The sequence below is a fragment of the Mesitornis unicolor genome, unplaced genomic scaffold (assembly GCF_000695765.1).
Source record: "Mesitornis unicolor isolate BGI_N332 unplaced genomic scaffold, ASM69576v1 scaffold2762, whole genome shotgun sequence".
Lineage (NCBI taxonomy): Eukaryota > Metazoa > Chordata > Aves > Mesitornithiformes > Mesitornithidae > Mesitornis > Mesitornis unicolor.
Genome location: NW_010168288.1, coordinates 1 through 18,741, shown reverse-complemented (window position 1 = coordinate 18,741; position 18,741 = coordinate 1). Strand labels below are relative to the sequence as shown.

The 18,741-nt window shown below is 40.5% G+C and overlaps 1 protein-coding gene across 1 annotated transcript in view; it reads right to left on the bottom strand.

Annotated features, from left to right (window-relative positions):
• Positions 1–18,011, bottom strand: part of LOC104536358 (transmembrane protein 132D-like) — a gene marked incomplete at its 3' end in the record, with an annotated part of 148,672 nt that extends 130,661 nt beyond the window's left edge. The window contains exon 1 of the mRNA XM_010178940.1: positions 17,933–18,011. Coding sequence (XP_010177242.1) covers positions 17,933–18,011 — 79 coding nt within the window. The remainder of the gene's footprint in view (positions 1–17,932) is intronic.
• Between the last annotated feature and the right edge of the window lie 730 nt (positions 18,012–18,741).

The following is an 18,741-nucleotide window of genomic DNA, read 5'->3' as shown; positions in this document are numbered from 1 at the left end:
ACCAGGAGCTGCTGCTCAGTCCCTTCCTGCTGCCTCACAGAGACCAGGGAAAGGGAGGGATGATTTGCCATGGATGCAGCTTCACCTCCCGCCCTGCCCCTCCTCACCTCTTGAATTTCTAATCCTCTAATCCAATCTTATCCTTCTCATACTAAACTTGCACTGCAGGCAGGACTTCCACCACATTTATTAGGACCTTTTTTTTGGAGGAATCCGTAGCTCTCTACAAGAGTTAGTAAATACAGGCAAAAAGAATATTACTGGAAGCAACTTCTTGCAGGTAATGGGGGTAACATGAACTTGTAATATAGGATATAAAAGATACAAGAGAGGCCTCAAAATTTAAATGTTCACGGACATTAATACCTTTTGGACTAACAATTCACTGCTGTGAGTAGACATATTTGTTTGTAGTATTAATACAAAATCTGAGTGTTATAATAACGGCCCTAGGTGGTGGTGCTATAGAGTCATCACTTCGGGTAGACAGCATGGGGAGCTTGGCAATTATCAGTCTGATGGACAAACCTCTGCACATCTGACTTCAGATGCTTGCACCCTGTTGATAAATGCAGTTTTGTAGATGATGCCAGGGAGGTTGGCTCACAGTCCCTGATGACAGCTCATTAGGTTCCTCACAGACTTGAGAAAATGCTGTGCTTCGTAAAGCTGACAGACTAATGGCTAACGCACTCGCCCATCCATTCTTCACTGAATTCACGCTGTTAACACACTGCTCCACCTTTTCCAAAACAAGGAAGAGCTCACAGCATCAACACCATTCTGTGCTGTGGCTTGACAGGACTGAGCTAACAAATGAAGAAGGTACAGATGCTGGAGACCATCAGCTGCTCTGCAAGAGCTAAACAAGTCTTCAGGTATTGTATCTCTTCCAAGCACTTACCTAAAATTTGGGTACTTTTTGTGCATTAATAATACAAGACTTACCGCCTTGTCCTCTCATATATTGCACTCATGAAAATAGCATGAAAGTCATCAGCAGACATCAGGAAAGCCTGCAAACCCTTCAGTGTCATCAGACATTTATGATTTTATGAGGCTGTTAAGGTTAAGAGGAAATGTTTGGGTGAGGGATTGAAGAAGTGAAAGGGATACGTAGTAAGAACATTGACTGTTATAGAAAGGTGCTGTCATCAGTTCAAGGATTTAACATCTGAAAATATGAAAAAATGTGATAACTGTAGAACGAGTTCAAGATCATTTTAAAGCAAGCTTCTATGTTTTGGACACTAGGAGTTTGGAGAGAATTGTGGACTTCAAGGTATCAGTGGCTGATCTGATACTGACTTTGAACTGCAAGACAAAGAAATTCTGCCAGCAGAAGTAACACAGTGAAACGGAATATATACAGTGGAACAGAAATTCTGAACCAAAAACAAAAGTATGCCGTTATTTACAATGAAAATGGCAGTATAATTTAAAATTATTTCATATGCTGGCATCCCAACTCTACTGCCTGCTTTTGCCTCCTCTTTTCAGGCATTTAAAATGTGTACCCGAAGGCAGTTTATATATCTGAACAGCTCACTGCATTTCTTAAAGATCAGTCTGAAGAGACAAATACAGGATAAAATAGAAAACCAGAGGCTTCACTTCTTTCTTAGCTTTAGGCCAAGGACCTGCATTAACAGAATTACCTGTTAAGTATACGATTGCACTCTTCTCTAAATGAAAGAAATGAAAGAGAAAATTTAGAAGACCTCTTCGTCAACTTTTGTCATGATATTAATAGTTCTTAATACTGCAGCAACATCCTTAAACTCCAGCCAAGATTGTGTCCACTCAGCTCTACTGAAGGTTTTGGAAGAGTCAAGGCTGGGATTTCCTCGTGCTCTGCTCCCCCAGTTTGTGTGGGAGGGTTCACGAGTGCTCAGCATTCACCACTTCCCTCGGTGACGTTTCTGGATGCACTTTCAGGAAGGCACACGTCAATGTTGAGACTGACTGAAAATCTCTCCACTCATCTTGGTGCTTAAATTTAAAACCAAATGCTTCTAAAAATCTAGCCTTCATCTGCAGAGTGAAGAAATACAACCTATAAACAGATGTACTCGTGCAATTTTGTTATCTTAAAAGAAAGAAAAGAATCAACCAGGTTAAGAACAGTTCTTGCCTCACGTATTCACTAAATATTACACGCGGCCATATTTGATTTTCATTATGTGGAAACAAAAGATATTTTAATTAAAAAGGCGGTGGCTACCATAAGCCAGAATTGGAAAGCAAAGAGCCTGAAGCAGTTCTTTCGAGGACTTTACCATGTCTGACAATTCCAATCTATTGGGTATCTTTCTGCCCACAGAGATCACGATTAGCCAGTCAACTTGCCCTTTCAATTCACTTAAAGCTGCTACTCCAATCTATTCCATCTGTGCTCTCTGAACCTTTCATTTCCAGTGGGTTCGGGCTAATTCAGAGCAGCCAGGGAGGCTGATAAGGTCTACATTTCTTTCACATCCTCAGGGCCACATGCTGACATCTTAAAAATAATTTAGAAATAAATATAATACCACTCCTTTCACACAACAAAATCATTTATTTGAACCCCATTAAGGAAGCACACAGCTATAATTAGGAATTGGTCCATGACTCAGACAGCTATTTGCCCCCATGCGAGTCTAACCATTCCACTGTAATAAAATAAAACACTCACGTGAGCTTACGGACTTTGACCTAAAAGCTGGGTGCTTTTAAGAATCAAAACGGACATAATTAAAAAGAAAATGCAACTGTGATGTAGACTAGTAAACATTTGTAACAGTCCTTGCATCTTGATACACACAAACCAATAGCAGTGGTACTTGTGACAGATTTACAATCCCCAGATGGCATTTGTCTGCTGGTGTGTACATTCTGCTGGAGGAAAAGAAAATGGGGGTCGGAAATAGGAAGCCTATGCAAGAGATGATGAGCCATTACGACTTAGGAATTTAGTCAGAGCACGAGTTCATAGGAAAGGAAAAACAAACCAAGCAAGTGACTAAGAAGTGGGAGGTGCCGGGGCGATAGGCAGATGTGAGAGATCTCACACAGTAGCAGTCTGTAATGCTTAGTGCAGAACTGAAAGCCAAAGAGAAAATGTTCGGCTGGCCCAGATCCGTGGTTATGAAAGGGGGATGCCCAGCTTTTTGAAAACGGTTGCAACAGCAGCCATTGGCGATGGCTGAAAACGACCACAGCTACGTGAGTGGGGCAGGGAAAGAAAAGCCACGTTTCTTCCTGGAAACTCCTGCGTCTGCCATCTTCATCAGCACACTGCAGCCTCTATCATCACTGCTACAGAGCTCAGCTGCTCAGAACTAGTTTGGTTCAATTAAGAATATAAAGAAGTTTCCAAAATCTTTCAACTCGCTCGTCAAAATACTCAGCATACAGATAAGTAGTGCCCACTTCACGTTGGAGAATTATAACCAAATCCAAAAGTATGAAGCACAGTGATCACCACGTTATCAACAACAGTGATAATTCAACCAAGCCATGAAGAAGAATTTCCTGAGGAAGTACTGGGACTAATGGTATTTGTTATATTAAATTATCACATCTTCATCTAACTTGCATGGCTTTACCTTGGTCATCATTAAATATTACTATTATAGTTTTAAATTAAAAGTGTTGCTGTTTCATAGAAGGAATGGGGTGTTATTTTGGTAAGGCTTATCAACTGAAAATGGCAATTACATCAAGTGATCATTGTCAAGCTTTTTCCATTTTGACTGGTTCACGTGCGACTCCATAACCCTGAACAACAGCTGATTTCCATAATCGTGAGTTTTTCTACAAGGGAATGAGAATGAAAAGGCCTAGGACAGATTACTGGACGTACAGTTTGATACTGCAAAAATGAAGTATAATTGCAGGCTACTTGAGGCACACACTCCTCAGCCCTTCGTGATCTCGGATGTGGTGAGCGTGTGGCCTTAGAGTGAGATTATTCACAGTCCCATATCTGTTGGAAAGCTTTTCTTTTTCATAGGATAGTTTTCCATCAGACCAGGGAGCCGAACCACCTCAATACGCAGTGGCGGTATTGGTGGAGCTGGCGTCTGCAAAAAAACCCAAACCCTAACTCATGTAAATTAGAAAAAAAAGATTAGTTTTCAGCTGGATCAGTCAGCTCTCTGCATGGTTCATCACTCAACTGCAGAAACGCCAATGCCACACACGACAGAGACTGCAGCAGCCCCGACTGAGGCTGACTTAGCCTGCTGAGGAGACGTAGCATCCACGCTTGTTTTCAGATCAGATTCAGCCTGGTGAAGAGCAATTACAAGTTTTCTTCTGACCGCTTATAGCCTAGGTTTGAATGAACAACGTTCAACACCCAAAATATGGGAAAGCACCACTGTTCAACTACTGTGCTAGCACTACACCTGTAAAACACATTTTTTTAATCTCTAGGACAGGTCAGACAAATTATAAAAATTCTGCACATTTCTCCTGTAAAGCCAGACCTTGACTCCTCAAGACTTCTTGTTCCTTGCTGTGTTTTCACTGCTCTTAGCACAGTTCTCACTGCAATACAAAATACGATGTCATTTCATTATTTCTCTCTGTGAAGTTGCATGGTATCTGTAGTACCACAAAACGCATCGTCTCTCTGTTAGCAGCACGTTTGATGACCACTTATCCAGGGCAGAAGGCAAGTTCTGTTGTGAGAGCTCTGCACTCTCCTTCAGTTGAGAAGGAAACAACAAACTTTGCAACACCACCTTTTGCCACCAGGTCAAGGAAGGACATCGAGGGCATTTGCAAAGTGTGAGAGCTTCCCTATGCAAAGGAAAACGCTGAGAAAAACCCTTTACGCCTGCAAAAAGAGGTGGGAATTAAGAAGCTCGCATGAATGAGAAAATATTTTACTGCAAAACCAAAAGGAGTTATTTTCAGCTATCAAATATAAAGAAGTAACTGAGTACTAGTTATTTTAATTTTCTTTTCAGGTAGAAGAAACAAAGTACAAATAATTTCACATGAGATTATTACGAAAAGAAGCACAAAAACCCCCTATTTTGGCTGTTTGTGACTTGTATTTATCATAGGCAAAATTATGACTTGTATATTCCATGAAAACCTAAGGTAGCTCAATATTTCTTTTAGTCTGAAACTAAAGCTAACAGTTCAGCTGTCCCCCTCCAAGGATGTTCCACTTATTTAAAAAATCCAGAGCATTTCATTTGTTTTGCTGAACACAGCAAAGCTGCTTTTCCAGTTTTTCAGTATCAGACTGCATGGTAAATGCCCGATTCCCCATTTCCCTGTCTCAGCTAAGTTCTTTAGCCAGAATATATCTGCAAGAAGCAGTTACAGTGATTTTGGGAACCACCTCAGAAAAAACTGCTGACATTTCTGTGTAGAGGGGATTGTGTCCTCTTAGTTCAAACTGCTTGAACTGCTGTTTCATTTTGCAGTTCAGGAGGATACCCGCCATATAGGTTAAGTATATGTGTAACTTGCCTATGGGTTATGGCATAGGCACCTGTGAGGGAGTCTGAGGACTTTAGAGCTTCTGGGACCGCTGTGGTGATGAGCATGGTCTGTGCACAAACCATCTGCCTGAAGCAGGCCACAGAGCACAGGAAGCAGATATTCTGGTTTTCCTTATTACATGGTCTTCACAATCCCATTCTTCACTATCAGGTCTTACTCTGCAGAGTGGTAGCACAGAGCAGAATAGAGTTTGATCTTTATTTCTTCTTCTTGTCTTCCAACTTTCATAAATTTCTTCTTGCTTGCCCTCAATCTTAATTCTGTGGGCTCCCAGCCTAGCTTTCCAATTATTTTCTGATAGCTCCTACAAGTCAGCACTACAAGTTCAGTGTCATCTCAAAATCTAAGATTATATAGTCTGTTTTCCTCCATAAATCCTTCTGTTCATCTCAGTACTACAAACAAGACTTGGACATGCAATTGGAAGGAAAACCATAACGGCACTGACCTATAATTAAGAAGGCAAGAGAAAGTGCAAGAACTATGGAGGAATTCACTCACTGAGTGCCTGACAGAAACATTTATTCAGTCATTGGAGAAGAAAATGAAGAGGTACCAGAGAGCAGCATTTGCAAAGGCCCAGTCAGATTCAGACCAGGACATACACAATAGATCAGCTATTCCTAAGACAGATGTCAAAAAAGCATGAAACTGAAGCATAACAAACTGCTACAATAATTTCATAGGTTCCAAATGAGATTTTGATAGTGCCTGTCTGTCAGGAGATAAAACAAGTGCGAGAATGTGTTTGTCTGACAAATGGACCAACTGGCAGCAAACATCTGCAACAAGTCAAAGACCATATGCAAGAAGCTGAGAAAATGGAGCGGTGTCACCACAAATATGAAGACTAGGATGGCTACTGCTCTCAGGTTGAAAACACAAATGCAAATGTAGTTATTGGGAAACAAATGATGGACTTTAGCACTCCACGGAACGAACTGAAGCACTAGAAAAGTCCCATTACATCAAATAACATCCTGCAGTTCTCCCTTTGCATTCTGGGGAAGTTTTTCTTCATCCCTTGATCTTCTGTGTCTTCCAACAACCTTCCAGATAGAAGGTGCAGGCCGATTTAAGATTTAAGGTCTGACAGAGCTAATTACCTGAGAAATTATCCTATGATCTAGTGCAACACCTGAAATGGTCTGAGCTCTGTGAATGCTCCCTCCTGCACCTAAAAGCAGTTGCTATCAGGACATCTCTCAGTTTTGAATTCACTGCTCCTGATTTAGGCTGCCAAAGCCCAGATTTGTTAGCATTGCAAATCCGCTGCCAAATTCATTGTTCTTTTCTGAAGCTGCTGAAAAGCAAACAGTTGAAAAGAATCTCTTCACGAACCATCCTTTTTATTATTATTGATGAAATTTGATTGTTTGATGAGAACCTATAATACATACGAAGACACTGTAAACATCAGCACTATAAATACCGTAACAAAGACTCGCTATGTACAGTATTCTCCACTTACAAGCATTTCTTTTTTCAGGGTCTGATCCAAACCGCATGCATAATTCTGATAGGAATAGACGAAAGGATGAAAGGAGCATATGACTGCATAGAAATAGAAAGAAAACAAACAAATAAATGCTTCAACAGTGATTATTGTGCCATTACTCTGATCTAGTGCTACTCAGATAAAGAGTTTAAATAGAAAGGCAAGAAAAACCACAGCTGAGGCTTATATATGTATTTTAAACTACAGCAGCAGAAACAGCAGGGAACATTTACAGCAATATCCAAAGTTATGACAGGACAAAGCGATAAAAAAGGTAACAGCAGCAGCAAACAACTGTGTAAGGATCAGAGATCTTGGGTATTTACCTTAGCATTTCATCCATTACACAAATGAAGCATTAACAAAGGCAAAGAGAACGGCGCCCTGAGATACCGCTCCAAATATCAGCCTGCTGGACAGCATTTGGGAAATACCATTTTCATTCCTAAGGGAATTCATAGTGATATATACTTTATATTTTCTCTAACCTGAAATTGGATCCACTGAATTCAGTCTGAATTCTGGACCCTGAGAAACTGATTGATTTCAAAAGACAGCAAGTCCAAAGAGATCGACAAGGATGCAAACATGAGAACACAAAGGAGACCTGCACTTGGATGCAGTATTGCCAAGGTAGTCCACAAACTTTAAACCAAACTAGCCAGAAAAAGTAAGGAAACCTGCAAACAGAAAAGATTCACATAATTTGAGAACTTCAAAAGCACAGCTCTGCTGTTGACCATTCATTAAATGATGATGGAGCCGTCTGTTTCTTCCCCGGCAAAGAAGGGATCTTGTCAGATCTCTCACAAACAGAGTCACCATGTGCATTTTCCACAGCTTAAAAATGCTAAATATCTTTATTGCACAAAAGGTCCCAAAGCTAATGACTGTTGTGAATGTTGGGTTTGGAGTTTTTTAATATGAAGGCACAGCACATCTTGGAACATACTCAAAAACTGCCTTAGCTTTGTGGTCTACTCACTCGAAATGCCACAGTAGCAGGGGAGACTGTTTTTCTTGGGGACCTCAGCAACAGTTATTCTCGAGTAAATGGGCAGCTAGAAACAGAAGTTCAAATATTTTGTACTGGCTCCCTACACAGATCTAAAAACCAGGACTAGTACTGTAGAGGGCACAGAGGAGACAAAAGAAACCCATGCTTCAGATGGAAACCTTCATCTCAGCTGGAGGTCAAACTTCATGTAATTTAGAAAAAAGATCTTGAAGACTGAAGCGTAAGATTGTGTCTGATTCTCGGTGTGTTCTGATCAAGTCAGTTCAAAAGAAGTTGAGAAGAATCCACTTATTTTGACTGCTTCCTTTTTCATGTCCCACCAGTAACAGAAGAGACTGGCCAACAGTTTCGTTCACTGGTCCATCTCAGCCCCACCGCTGTCCATCCTCATTGCAACTTACTAATGTGAAGAATCTTAAAATAAACCCCAACGACTTGAAGGGGCAGAGAAGGAATAAAATATTTCTAAGATCAGTGCCACATGCCAAAAAAACCCATTTTTCATTGTAAGTGGTTTGTTGCATTATTAATACAGATATTAAAAATCTTCTCTGTAATAGTTTAGTGACATGGATTATAACAGGAAAAAATATAAAAACATCTTTATGATGTCTTTTTATAAGGAGCTTTTTATGGTCCCTTTATCATGCTGCCTTTGGAAAAGGTTTAGGTAGCTTATTAATTGTAACATCACGGGATGGAAGGTTTTCATTATGTCTTGATTTTTTTCCCTTACCCTACTCTTCTCTTCTGTTCTTGCAGGCCTCCGAGTTCTTCATGTAGCCCAGTGACCAGGACAGTCAGAATGCGGCATTCCAATTCCTAACTCAGACACTAGTACTTAATGATTTTAACCTGGTCAAATGTACATTCTCGTCTGAGAAGATGGGCAGATGCTGTATAAACAGCAAGTAAAACAGGTCCTGCCCTGAACAACCTGTGTTCTGAGTAGAGAAGACAGTTCAAAAAGGATAGGGAAAGCAGAAGACTGAAGTGATTTCCCAAAGGTCACAGAAAGTCAGTGGGTACCCTGACTCCTAAATTACCAGCATGGACCACCACATTCTCCAGCTTTCATAAAGCACGGAACTCTGACAAGGTAAAATGATTGCATTTCTGTGAAAGGATTATAATACCCGACTGAAAAAATGAGATGGGAAAGAATGCTTTATAAGGTCATTTAAAAAAATAAACTAGTGCTATTAGAAGACCATTCCAAGCTATCAGTCATTTTCCTATTTTAAAGTCTATCAAATAGAGATATTTCTGCCACTGCAAATATCAAACAGTATGTAATCCTCAATTTTGTTGGAAAAGCCAATGTTCGTGGTTAGCTTTTCCGAAGAGATTTTGTTTATTTTAAAAAATACAGAGCATGCTGTCAGGGCTGTAGTACAGGCTGGCTCAGTGGAAACCCATTAAAACCACTTTACCGGGCAGATGGTGTCAAAGAGTCAGAAGTATAGAACAGAATCCTACTGTGCACAAGTGTTCAGTATGCAAGAAATCATCTCTTATCAGACAACTGCTGCAGGGGACACAGTCAACCACAAAGGAGAGAGCAGAGCACAGCTAAAGTCATGATAGCCTCACAACTGTTCGTCCAATAATATGGAAAAGGGTGAGGAATAAGAGAACATTAACTGATAAACCCTGAGTAAACAAGGGAAGATCTATGGAGAGCATACCAAGCTTTAAAAAGCAATACATTGCTTTTGTTGTTATTCACTGAAGGCATAACTGCTCTTTGTCATTAAGAGGGATATCACAGCTCAGAAAGACTAAAATAAGATTTGAGAAGTGTCTTCTACGTTTCGGATCGCCACCTTTTCCCAGGCTGGTTTACAGGGCTGCTGAGCAGTTGGCATTCCAGCAGGATGTCTAAGAACGGGAACAAAGAAACTCATCAGAGACATCTGGAAATAGCAGCCTTGCCACTACACCAGGAGATGAAGAATTGCAATTAGTCGGATAGCGGATGTGCACCAACACACTAGGGGATTATAAAACACTCCTTTTGCGTATGTTCCTTTTCCATTCCCTTCTACAGAAGGTAGGCCAAGTTTTCCCAGTGTTTTCATATAAGGCTAATTCTGTAAGTGAGCTTGACACCTGACAACACCCCTAAGCGAGTTAAATAGATCCTAAACAGAAGAGACACAGTGAAAGTTAGTGTAAATGGGACAGGTTAGTGAAAACTCTCAAAGTGTTCATTGTATGCTACTTACAACGCAGCAAGTGTGGTAATAAACTTAGAGCGTGTACGCAGCTCTCCTCTGCTGGGCAGGATCAGGATTGCTGAATTCTGCCCCAAGTCCCATATTGCTGACCACACAATATCCTTTGTCGGCTCACGAGGTGCAGGTTTGCGAACCTGAGCAAACTAGATCCTATTTTATTTCTGAAAACATGCTACAGATTACAAGAGGGTAACTGCTGGTACATGGATGGTTTTACACATTTATTACACTAGGAAGCTTTGTCAGAGCTGAATGATTCCTTCAACAGTAGCTCAAACCACAATTCACTGAAACAACATCAAGACCACCTTCATACCAGGAAAACCTGACGAGACACTAAGAGCAATGTAGGAATTTGCCATCCACAGGCAACAAAACTCACTGCCCAATGTGCACCACCAAATTAAAACTAACCAAGCAAGGCTGATTACATTAAGACAGAGAATCTAAACTTTGAAGGATTAATACAGCTATTTCAACTGTAGGCACGTGGAAATCACCACTATTTACTTTTCCTGAAGACAAATGGAATGAGACACCACAGCTCAGTACCAAATGAAGGATACGATTATGGGCGAATCCAGGATCTTTGATAAGTGAGTGGATTGAAGACTAAGTGTCACTGTTTCCTTTCTTATACTGTGGATCGGATTAATATTCAGAGACACTGTTTGTTAGTTGTCTCTGCTGACTCTGGATTCCTCCTCTTGTACAATGAACTTAACGTACACTGAAGACATAAAACGGACATCTTTTAAAATATAAATAAAAAGCAAGTAAGTCATGTTGAGGGCCAACAAAATTCAAGGTTCTGAGATAATTTAAGATTAGATGAGACTAAACTCTCTGATTCAGAGGATTTTATTAGCATGCAAGACATGCAGTCTGGTCTCTTTGAGTATCTGGACATCTGCCTTGCTCCTCATCAAGAGGTGTGCAGGCTGCCTGCTCAACAGTCTGCCCTTCCTGAAAGCAAATGGATAAAAGGCGTGCTGCAGAGCATCCTGGTTCAGCTAGAGAGGCCATTTCTTCTGTTGCTTCCCAGTCTATCTAATAAAGCTGCTGCATACACTAGGAATAAAGAGAGTGTTGACATCTTTCCACCCTTCTCCTTGGCTCTCTCATTATTATTACCCCTGCTACTTTTTTGTAGCTAACTCATTTATTTTGCTCTTTTATAGGATCTGTGTTATTCAACAGTCTTCCCCCTCCTTGTGTTTAACAGTCTACATGGTCATTTTTACATGTGGTTTTATTTTGCTTGCCCTAGCTGCAGAACTGCAAACTAATGAGGCCCAATGTGTTCCACCAAGGAGAAGAAGAGCTATTAAGATTAAAAGACACCATTAGCAGAAAAGCAAACGAGTATAAAATAGTATTGAATCAAGGCTGGAAGATGTTTACTAACCATTACCATAGCAAATTTCTGGAGCACCTTATCCAAACCATCTTACACAGCATTAAAAGACTGTATTTACAAATAATAATAACTGAACAACTCGAATCAATTCAAAGTAACTTTAAAAACAGAGCTAGATAGGCCTGTGAGACTGTGAAGTGACTATAAGAGGAGGGAAGAAGCCTTCTATTTTGTAAATTTGGGGAAACGTGACATCAGCATAGATGCATCCACTACCAACCATTTCCATATGGTCTGCACAAGACACAAAAATGAGTGCATTTTGCTGAGCAACTTTCAGGGAGACAGTTGTCTGCAACACAGAAAACTCCCTCCAGAAACCTTTCTGGAAACCTTAATTAAAAAACCCAAGACTGAGGGTGTAAGAACAAACAAACAAACACCCTTTGTGAGTGCAGCGGAAGCCTTTTAGGAAGTTAATTGACCCTACAGTGCAGATGCTGTTAAGTGACTGGCAGACTCCTACGTTGCTTCACTGAACCACTACTCAATGTTGATTTAAGTGAACCTATGCTGCAGTGGATTAGAAACACTCACACCATCAGTGACTGCGTCTGAAGTACTGAGGCAATACCAAACAGCTCCGAGAAATACTTTAAATTACTCCAGTTAGTCTCACTACAGTGGTTTTTCTCATCCCTTTTAAGGACAAGAGTCGCCTAACTCTTGGAAAGAAATCCAGACCATCTTACACAGTATTGTCACAAAGGTTTCTGTTTACAACCAAACACAAATTGAAACGCGCTCTGAAAGCATCCTTGTTACTTCTGTTTCCTCCCCCTGTTTTTTTCTAGCTTGCATGCATAAGGTTTCTGGCACTGGCTCCACAACACTGCTCAGATGTTCTATGAATCACCACTGGTGTGTGGGCCACAGGCTGAAAAATACCACTCCAGAAAACTCTGTCTACTGCCTGAATTAAAGCCTACTAAAGGCAATGAAAGTGACTGTAGTGGGCTCTGGATCACACCTGCTGTGGATCAATACATAGATATAATATCTTATATCACAGAGCTGGAAGTTATATCATCCTCTAGGGTCAAGTTTAAGTCACACTAGTAAAGTAGAAAGTGAAGCTTGTCTAGATACTACATAGACCGTACCTCTCTGGAGGAAGAAGACTTTCAATCCATTAGCTCTGTCAGGCCATCAGACTTATACCTTACACTGGAATTAAGTCTATTCTATAAAGGAAGAAATCAAGGACATAAAGAAGCCAATCCTCATTGTACAGTTAATTTTCACCCCACAAAGGAGGATGAAGTAGCCTAACATCCTCAAATATGTACTTTAAATCTGCTCATAATAATTAGTGTTATCTACATGTCTCTGAACTATTTAAAATCCACTTCATTTTGAACTGCCATTAATAATGCAGCAGGCAATATTACAAAGACTGGTGAAAATCAAGTAATTTAATGTAACACTTTATAAACCAGACCTGCGATGAATCTCGGCTGCCTCTTCAGCTTCTCTGCAGTCAATCTGTCTGCAGTCATGTTTATGTATCCTAGGACCCGTGACAGACTGCCACTAGACTTGGCATCCACAACAACCTCAGAAGGCTGATTTAATGCGAATGCAGCATGAGAAATCAGATTATCTTTTGATTCTCTCTTTTATTTAATAAAACTGATCTTTATTGAATGAAGCTGCTTTTATTAATATCTAAAACACTGGTTGGTGTCACAGAGCCTGCCAGTCCTATGGAACTAATAAAAGACAAGACAGAAGTAAAAAATGAGAACATTACAGGGAAATATTAGAAACCAAATCACATTAAGCCAGTATTGCAGCTGACAAATAAAACATAGGTCTAGCTGTAGAATTTTTTAGTTTAGTTTGAATTTATTATTTTTACTAAAAGAAAAGAAATCAGGATGGGGCTTCTCCCAGAAGTACACTATGGCAAGAAACACAGTAAGAGCAAAAAAAGTGCAACTTCCCTTGTCTCAAGCAAGTAAGTTTAAAGTACAAACCCTTTGGTGTTACAAGAACAGCTTGAACTTTAAGCTAGAAAGATTTCCTTTAACTTTTGGGTTCTGAAGAAAACTTTTTGGGTTTCCGCACGTAGGCAAAGCTCACCAGAAGAACACACCACACGTGTGCTTTACACTCATCTCAGCTGGGGTCATCTGAAACCAGCATGCAGCAGATTTTCTATACATACCAATTGCACAGCAAGAACAACAAATGCCTATGAGTCTGTCAACAAGTAATGTCAGCACTGTTACTTTGATAAAAGGAATGTGTCCCTCAGCATCACGATCAAAATCTGTCAACGGGAACTGAAATTCAACTCTGAACTCCTGTCTAGTCATCACCAAGGAGGAGAGGGGGGAATAAAATAAAGAATATATATCTTGAATCAAATAATATAATCTTCATATTAATCTCATAGATAGCACTATCTCCCATTACTAATATACTACCAGTTTTCCTGAGCAATGAACTCCCAATTAAGTCGTGCTGAAACACAGGTTGCTGCACTCCTCAGCTCTTCATTTCCCAAGTTTCTGCTTATATTAAGTCAAGTGCAAGATCTGCACATAAAGATCTTCAGAAATGGCTCAGTCTTCTGGAAGATGAAACACAACCACCAAGCTCAGCTGAGCAGGTCTTTGTACACCACCACCTCCACTGAAGCCAGTGCATGCACAGGTGAGATTAAAGTGAAGGAAAGTGGCTTCCTGGACAGCTACGATTCACAAAGATACCATCCATTGAAGCCCTAAGTGAAGTATTTCAGCAATTACTGCTGACAGAATGACATATGCTGATACTAAGTATCATCATGGAATCAGCAAAATTGTGTAGAGAAAGGCAAACAGTTTGTCCATATTGAGACAAAAAAACCCACAGCATAGGATTCAATAGAAATCAAGAGGGTTCAAACAATACTGTAACACGGATAATTCCAAAGGAAACAGAGGCAATTTAAAGCCAAATATCTAAATAGTTCTCTCCTATAATGTAACCAAAACTGAATGTTTGGGGATTTGGTTTCTGGGAGATTTCCCCACACACACTTTTCTACAGTAGAAGACTGGCATCACTGCAAATGTGCTATCCACATCCCCAGCCTATAGGAAACACTCTTAGGGGTAATACAAGGTAATTCTGCCTAATACAGTTGCCAAGCCTCCACATCCATAAAAACTGAGAGAAAAGAAAATAAAAAAGTAGCTATGTGGCCCGAGATCTCATTAGAAAGTGACTTGCAGGAAGATTTTGGCCCCGGATGACAAAGAACACAGAATGTTCAGCAGAATGCAGGCAGAAACTCACTAAAATATTAACTTTTATTACTGTCAACTTAGACCTGGAATTTGGAGTTGATTAAGTCAGGTTTTTCATCTGACAATAAACATTTATAATGTCAAAGGCTCCTCAGCCTTAAGTCTCCTAATATACATCCTAAAATTGTTTAGCATCCTACAGGAGATGCTCGGTTCATTACAGGCTTAAGCCAAGCATGGAACCTGGTGTTCAAGGAAAGGGTTAAAGTTTTTATTCTACTCCAATGACACTAATGAGAGGTTTTTCCCAATAAATAAGGGAACAAAATGCCCACATTATTGTGCCTATTGTATTAGCCTGTGTTTTCATTCATGTCAACTGGACTTGGATATTTTTTAAATTGAAGACTGCTGATGAATTTTTTTCATAGTTGATAGCACATAGCAAAATGCCCGATTGGCTGAGGGCACCGAGGGCCAATTGGCTCCCTGGGACTGACTCAAGAGAACTCCAAGTTGAAGACAAAGCTGTGAAATGCAACTACCTCCATAACTGCAGTTTCATGGCCTTTTTGTATACATATACATACACACAAATGTATATGATTAGGCTGACAACACATTAAAATACGTGGATTATACCATCAGTGACAAATTGTTCTGATAAGAACATGAAGTTCATTATTGAAATCAACATTTCACATCTCAGGCTGGAGCTGTTTTCTGCATTTACAAGACAAAAGCAAAGCAAAACCACAATAGTATTCTCAAGTCTTCAAGGTTATTACCTGAAAGATTTGGAAAATGTGCAGTAAAAAGGTGCGTTGCCATGGATCTGAGTAATCAGCAACAGACCTATACACAATAGACAGCTGATTGCTGTTGCCTGTTGAAAGATTTTTATCTCTTTAGGAAAACTTTGTCATCATGTCATAAATGAGAGTTTTTCTATTAGCAACAGCAAGGCATCAAAGAAACATGCCCTGTAGTAGTAATCAAGTCTGATTTGTTTGTTTGTTTTCATCTTCTTACAGGGCGGGGGGAGGATCAACCTTTTACATTGTCAGGTTGATACTGAAAATCTCTGGAACACTTTGGTCTTTTCAGAGTGCACTAAGGCACAGAAGTACAGATGGATCCTGATACCAAGTATGGAAATAGACAACTACATTAAAGATAGAGATCTGTAGTACTGAACAGCAGAGTCCCAGAAGCCAGGCAGTAGTGTGCTGGATTCCTGAAGTACAAAATAAATAGCATGGACAATACCGGTAATTCTAATGGGATCTTGTGTATCTGGTTTCAAGACATACCAGATTTAATGAGCCATCACAACCACAATACATAGAAAAATCTCACTCGTCAGTTTTTATAACATTTTTTTTCTACCTAAGAGACCTCCCTTTCAAGTCCAAATTTTCTGCCTATGTTTATCTTTCAAAGGAAGTGTAAGTAACATTTAAGAATAAAATCATATATAAATGTTATAAATGCTGAGTTGGCAATAAAAACAAACACTGTACTCCATAGGACTGAAATGCCACTTCTACTCCAGTCTTGGAAGAAGCTGCAGTCTCGGTCAAACACTGTGTTAATGCAGCGTTAAGGCTGCAAACTGAAACACACCAGAAAATATGAGATGAAAAAGTTAATATTCTTACTGCACTGTTAGCCTATCCAAAATACTGACATTGCTTATAATAAAATACATAATTTACAACCTAGCTGGGAAATCAAAAGCTACTGGTGTGCAACGTGAATGAAGCAATCTTCTGTAAAGACTCAGACGTCCAATCCCTGCTGCTAATGCATTTCCAATTGCAACTTTAAAACTGTAGTTCTGCAGGCACAGCACTGCACTTAGGTAACATTTGAGGAGACATCATTTTATTCCTTTCTTTCTTAATCTGCTCTAAGGAAAAAAAGGAGCAGAAGTGAATTTGATGCGGGGAACCATCACAGAAATACACAGCTGGATATTTTGCCTTCTGTCAGTAAGTTCAGTTCTGGATACAAAGCAATTGGTAAAAACAACTTGCTTAAGGAAAAAAAAAAGTGATGTTATCTGGAAGTGTAAAGAGGTGTTAAGAACAACTAATACCTTGTTAAATAGCAATGTTTAGAAGCAGAACTCTTTATCAACATGTTTGCAAAAGCATAGATTAAATGCATATGTTGTTCTTCCTCTCTGAAGACTAACCACGTGTGAACTTTAATTTTGTTTTCCTGCCAAAATATGACTGTTGATGCACAATGACTTCTCAGTAGAAATGTGTATTTCTCTTAATGTATATTCCACAGGCATGCTCAGAATCATCTAAATTAATGCAAAATTGCATTATTAAACCATTAAAACTTTAAATTCAAAGGAGTACTTAAATGCACACAAATGTGTGCATTGTCTATATGCTGGTTTTCTGATTCTTACTGTAAACACACTCGAGAGCAACAGGGAGACACCACTGAATCTCCTGGTCACGCTGTCAGGACATTCAAACACTATACAGCATGCAGAATATCACACACCTGGCTCAGGTTCTCATCAAAGCTTTTAAGCATTTCAGCAACCGGATATTTCTGTGGTCCAGTAGAACATTGCCAGTCAGTCTGAGGCACAGGTTCTTTAATTTGAAAAATTACATATAAAATAACGGTGGGGCAGCCAACTTCAATAGTGAGTACCTCTGAATATTGCAAATTTCCATCTGAGTTACCAGCTAAGCTCATCTCCGACATCTACTACGTGATCAAAAGTACAATAGGCAGGAAACAAATGCCTCAGTAAATGGGTAGACTGTTTGTCATAGTTGACCAAGAAAAAATCCTGCCACTTCAGATTTCCCATCACAGTATCTTTGGTTTTGACTAGCACATGATTCCCCCCAAGTCCTTCAGTCATGAATTGTGGGTATCAACATTCAAGGCATTACAGAGAGAGGGGGGAGAGGCTGTGGATGCAAAATAAACAAGAAACAAGATGCAGGGAAACAGACAGAAGAGACTGAGCCTTACCTTTGGAAAAAACTGCTGCCAGGCTCAAGAGGAGAGGTGACAACAGATGCCCCATATTGCTAATCCCAGAAATGCACATCCTAGGGTTTGTGGAGAAGTTAGGGCTCAGTTTCACACACTTTGTAGTAAAAATAAAAATCGGTCAGCTGGAGAAGCTGCATTTTCAGAAAAGGTCATCTGGAGCGCGCAAAAGGCATTTCCTTCAGAGAGAGGACTTACTTCTTTAGCTTTAACCCTGTCCCTTCCTCCTTCCTTTCTTCAAAACAGATGATGCTGTGAAAGAAAAGCCCTCTTCTCTCAATAAATAACAGGTAACAGTTCTGGTTAAAATCTCAGTCCCGAGCCTCAGTTGCCTGAGGCAGGCGAGCAGCCCCTCCCCCACAGCCCCCCCGAGCCGGTAGGGTCAGGCGCTGGGCAGGGGCTGCGGGGCTCCGCGCCGCGCACCCCCGCCTCCACGGGCGGAGACCCGCCCGCCCGCTCCTGCCCGCGCTTCACAAAGCCAGTGCCCGCATCCCGGTAGAAAAGCACGTCGGCTCCCCGGGCGTCACCAAAGTTTTCCTTTAGGTGATGCTGATCAGCCCAGAAATCATCCAGACACGGAGGCAGGGTTTTTGTTGTTGCGGTTTTTTTTGTTTTGTTTTTAAGTTCTCAATTTCCTCCTTGACTTGTTTGACTTTCTGCAAGAGAGGCAGGGGGCGAGCGCAGCTCCCTCCAGAAGGTCATTGCCACAGCGGGGCTTACTGCTCTCGGGGCCGGCGGGCGCAGCGGCCGCGGCCGGCGGGCACGGGCGGATGCTGCTCGGCTTGAGC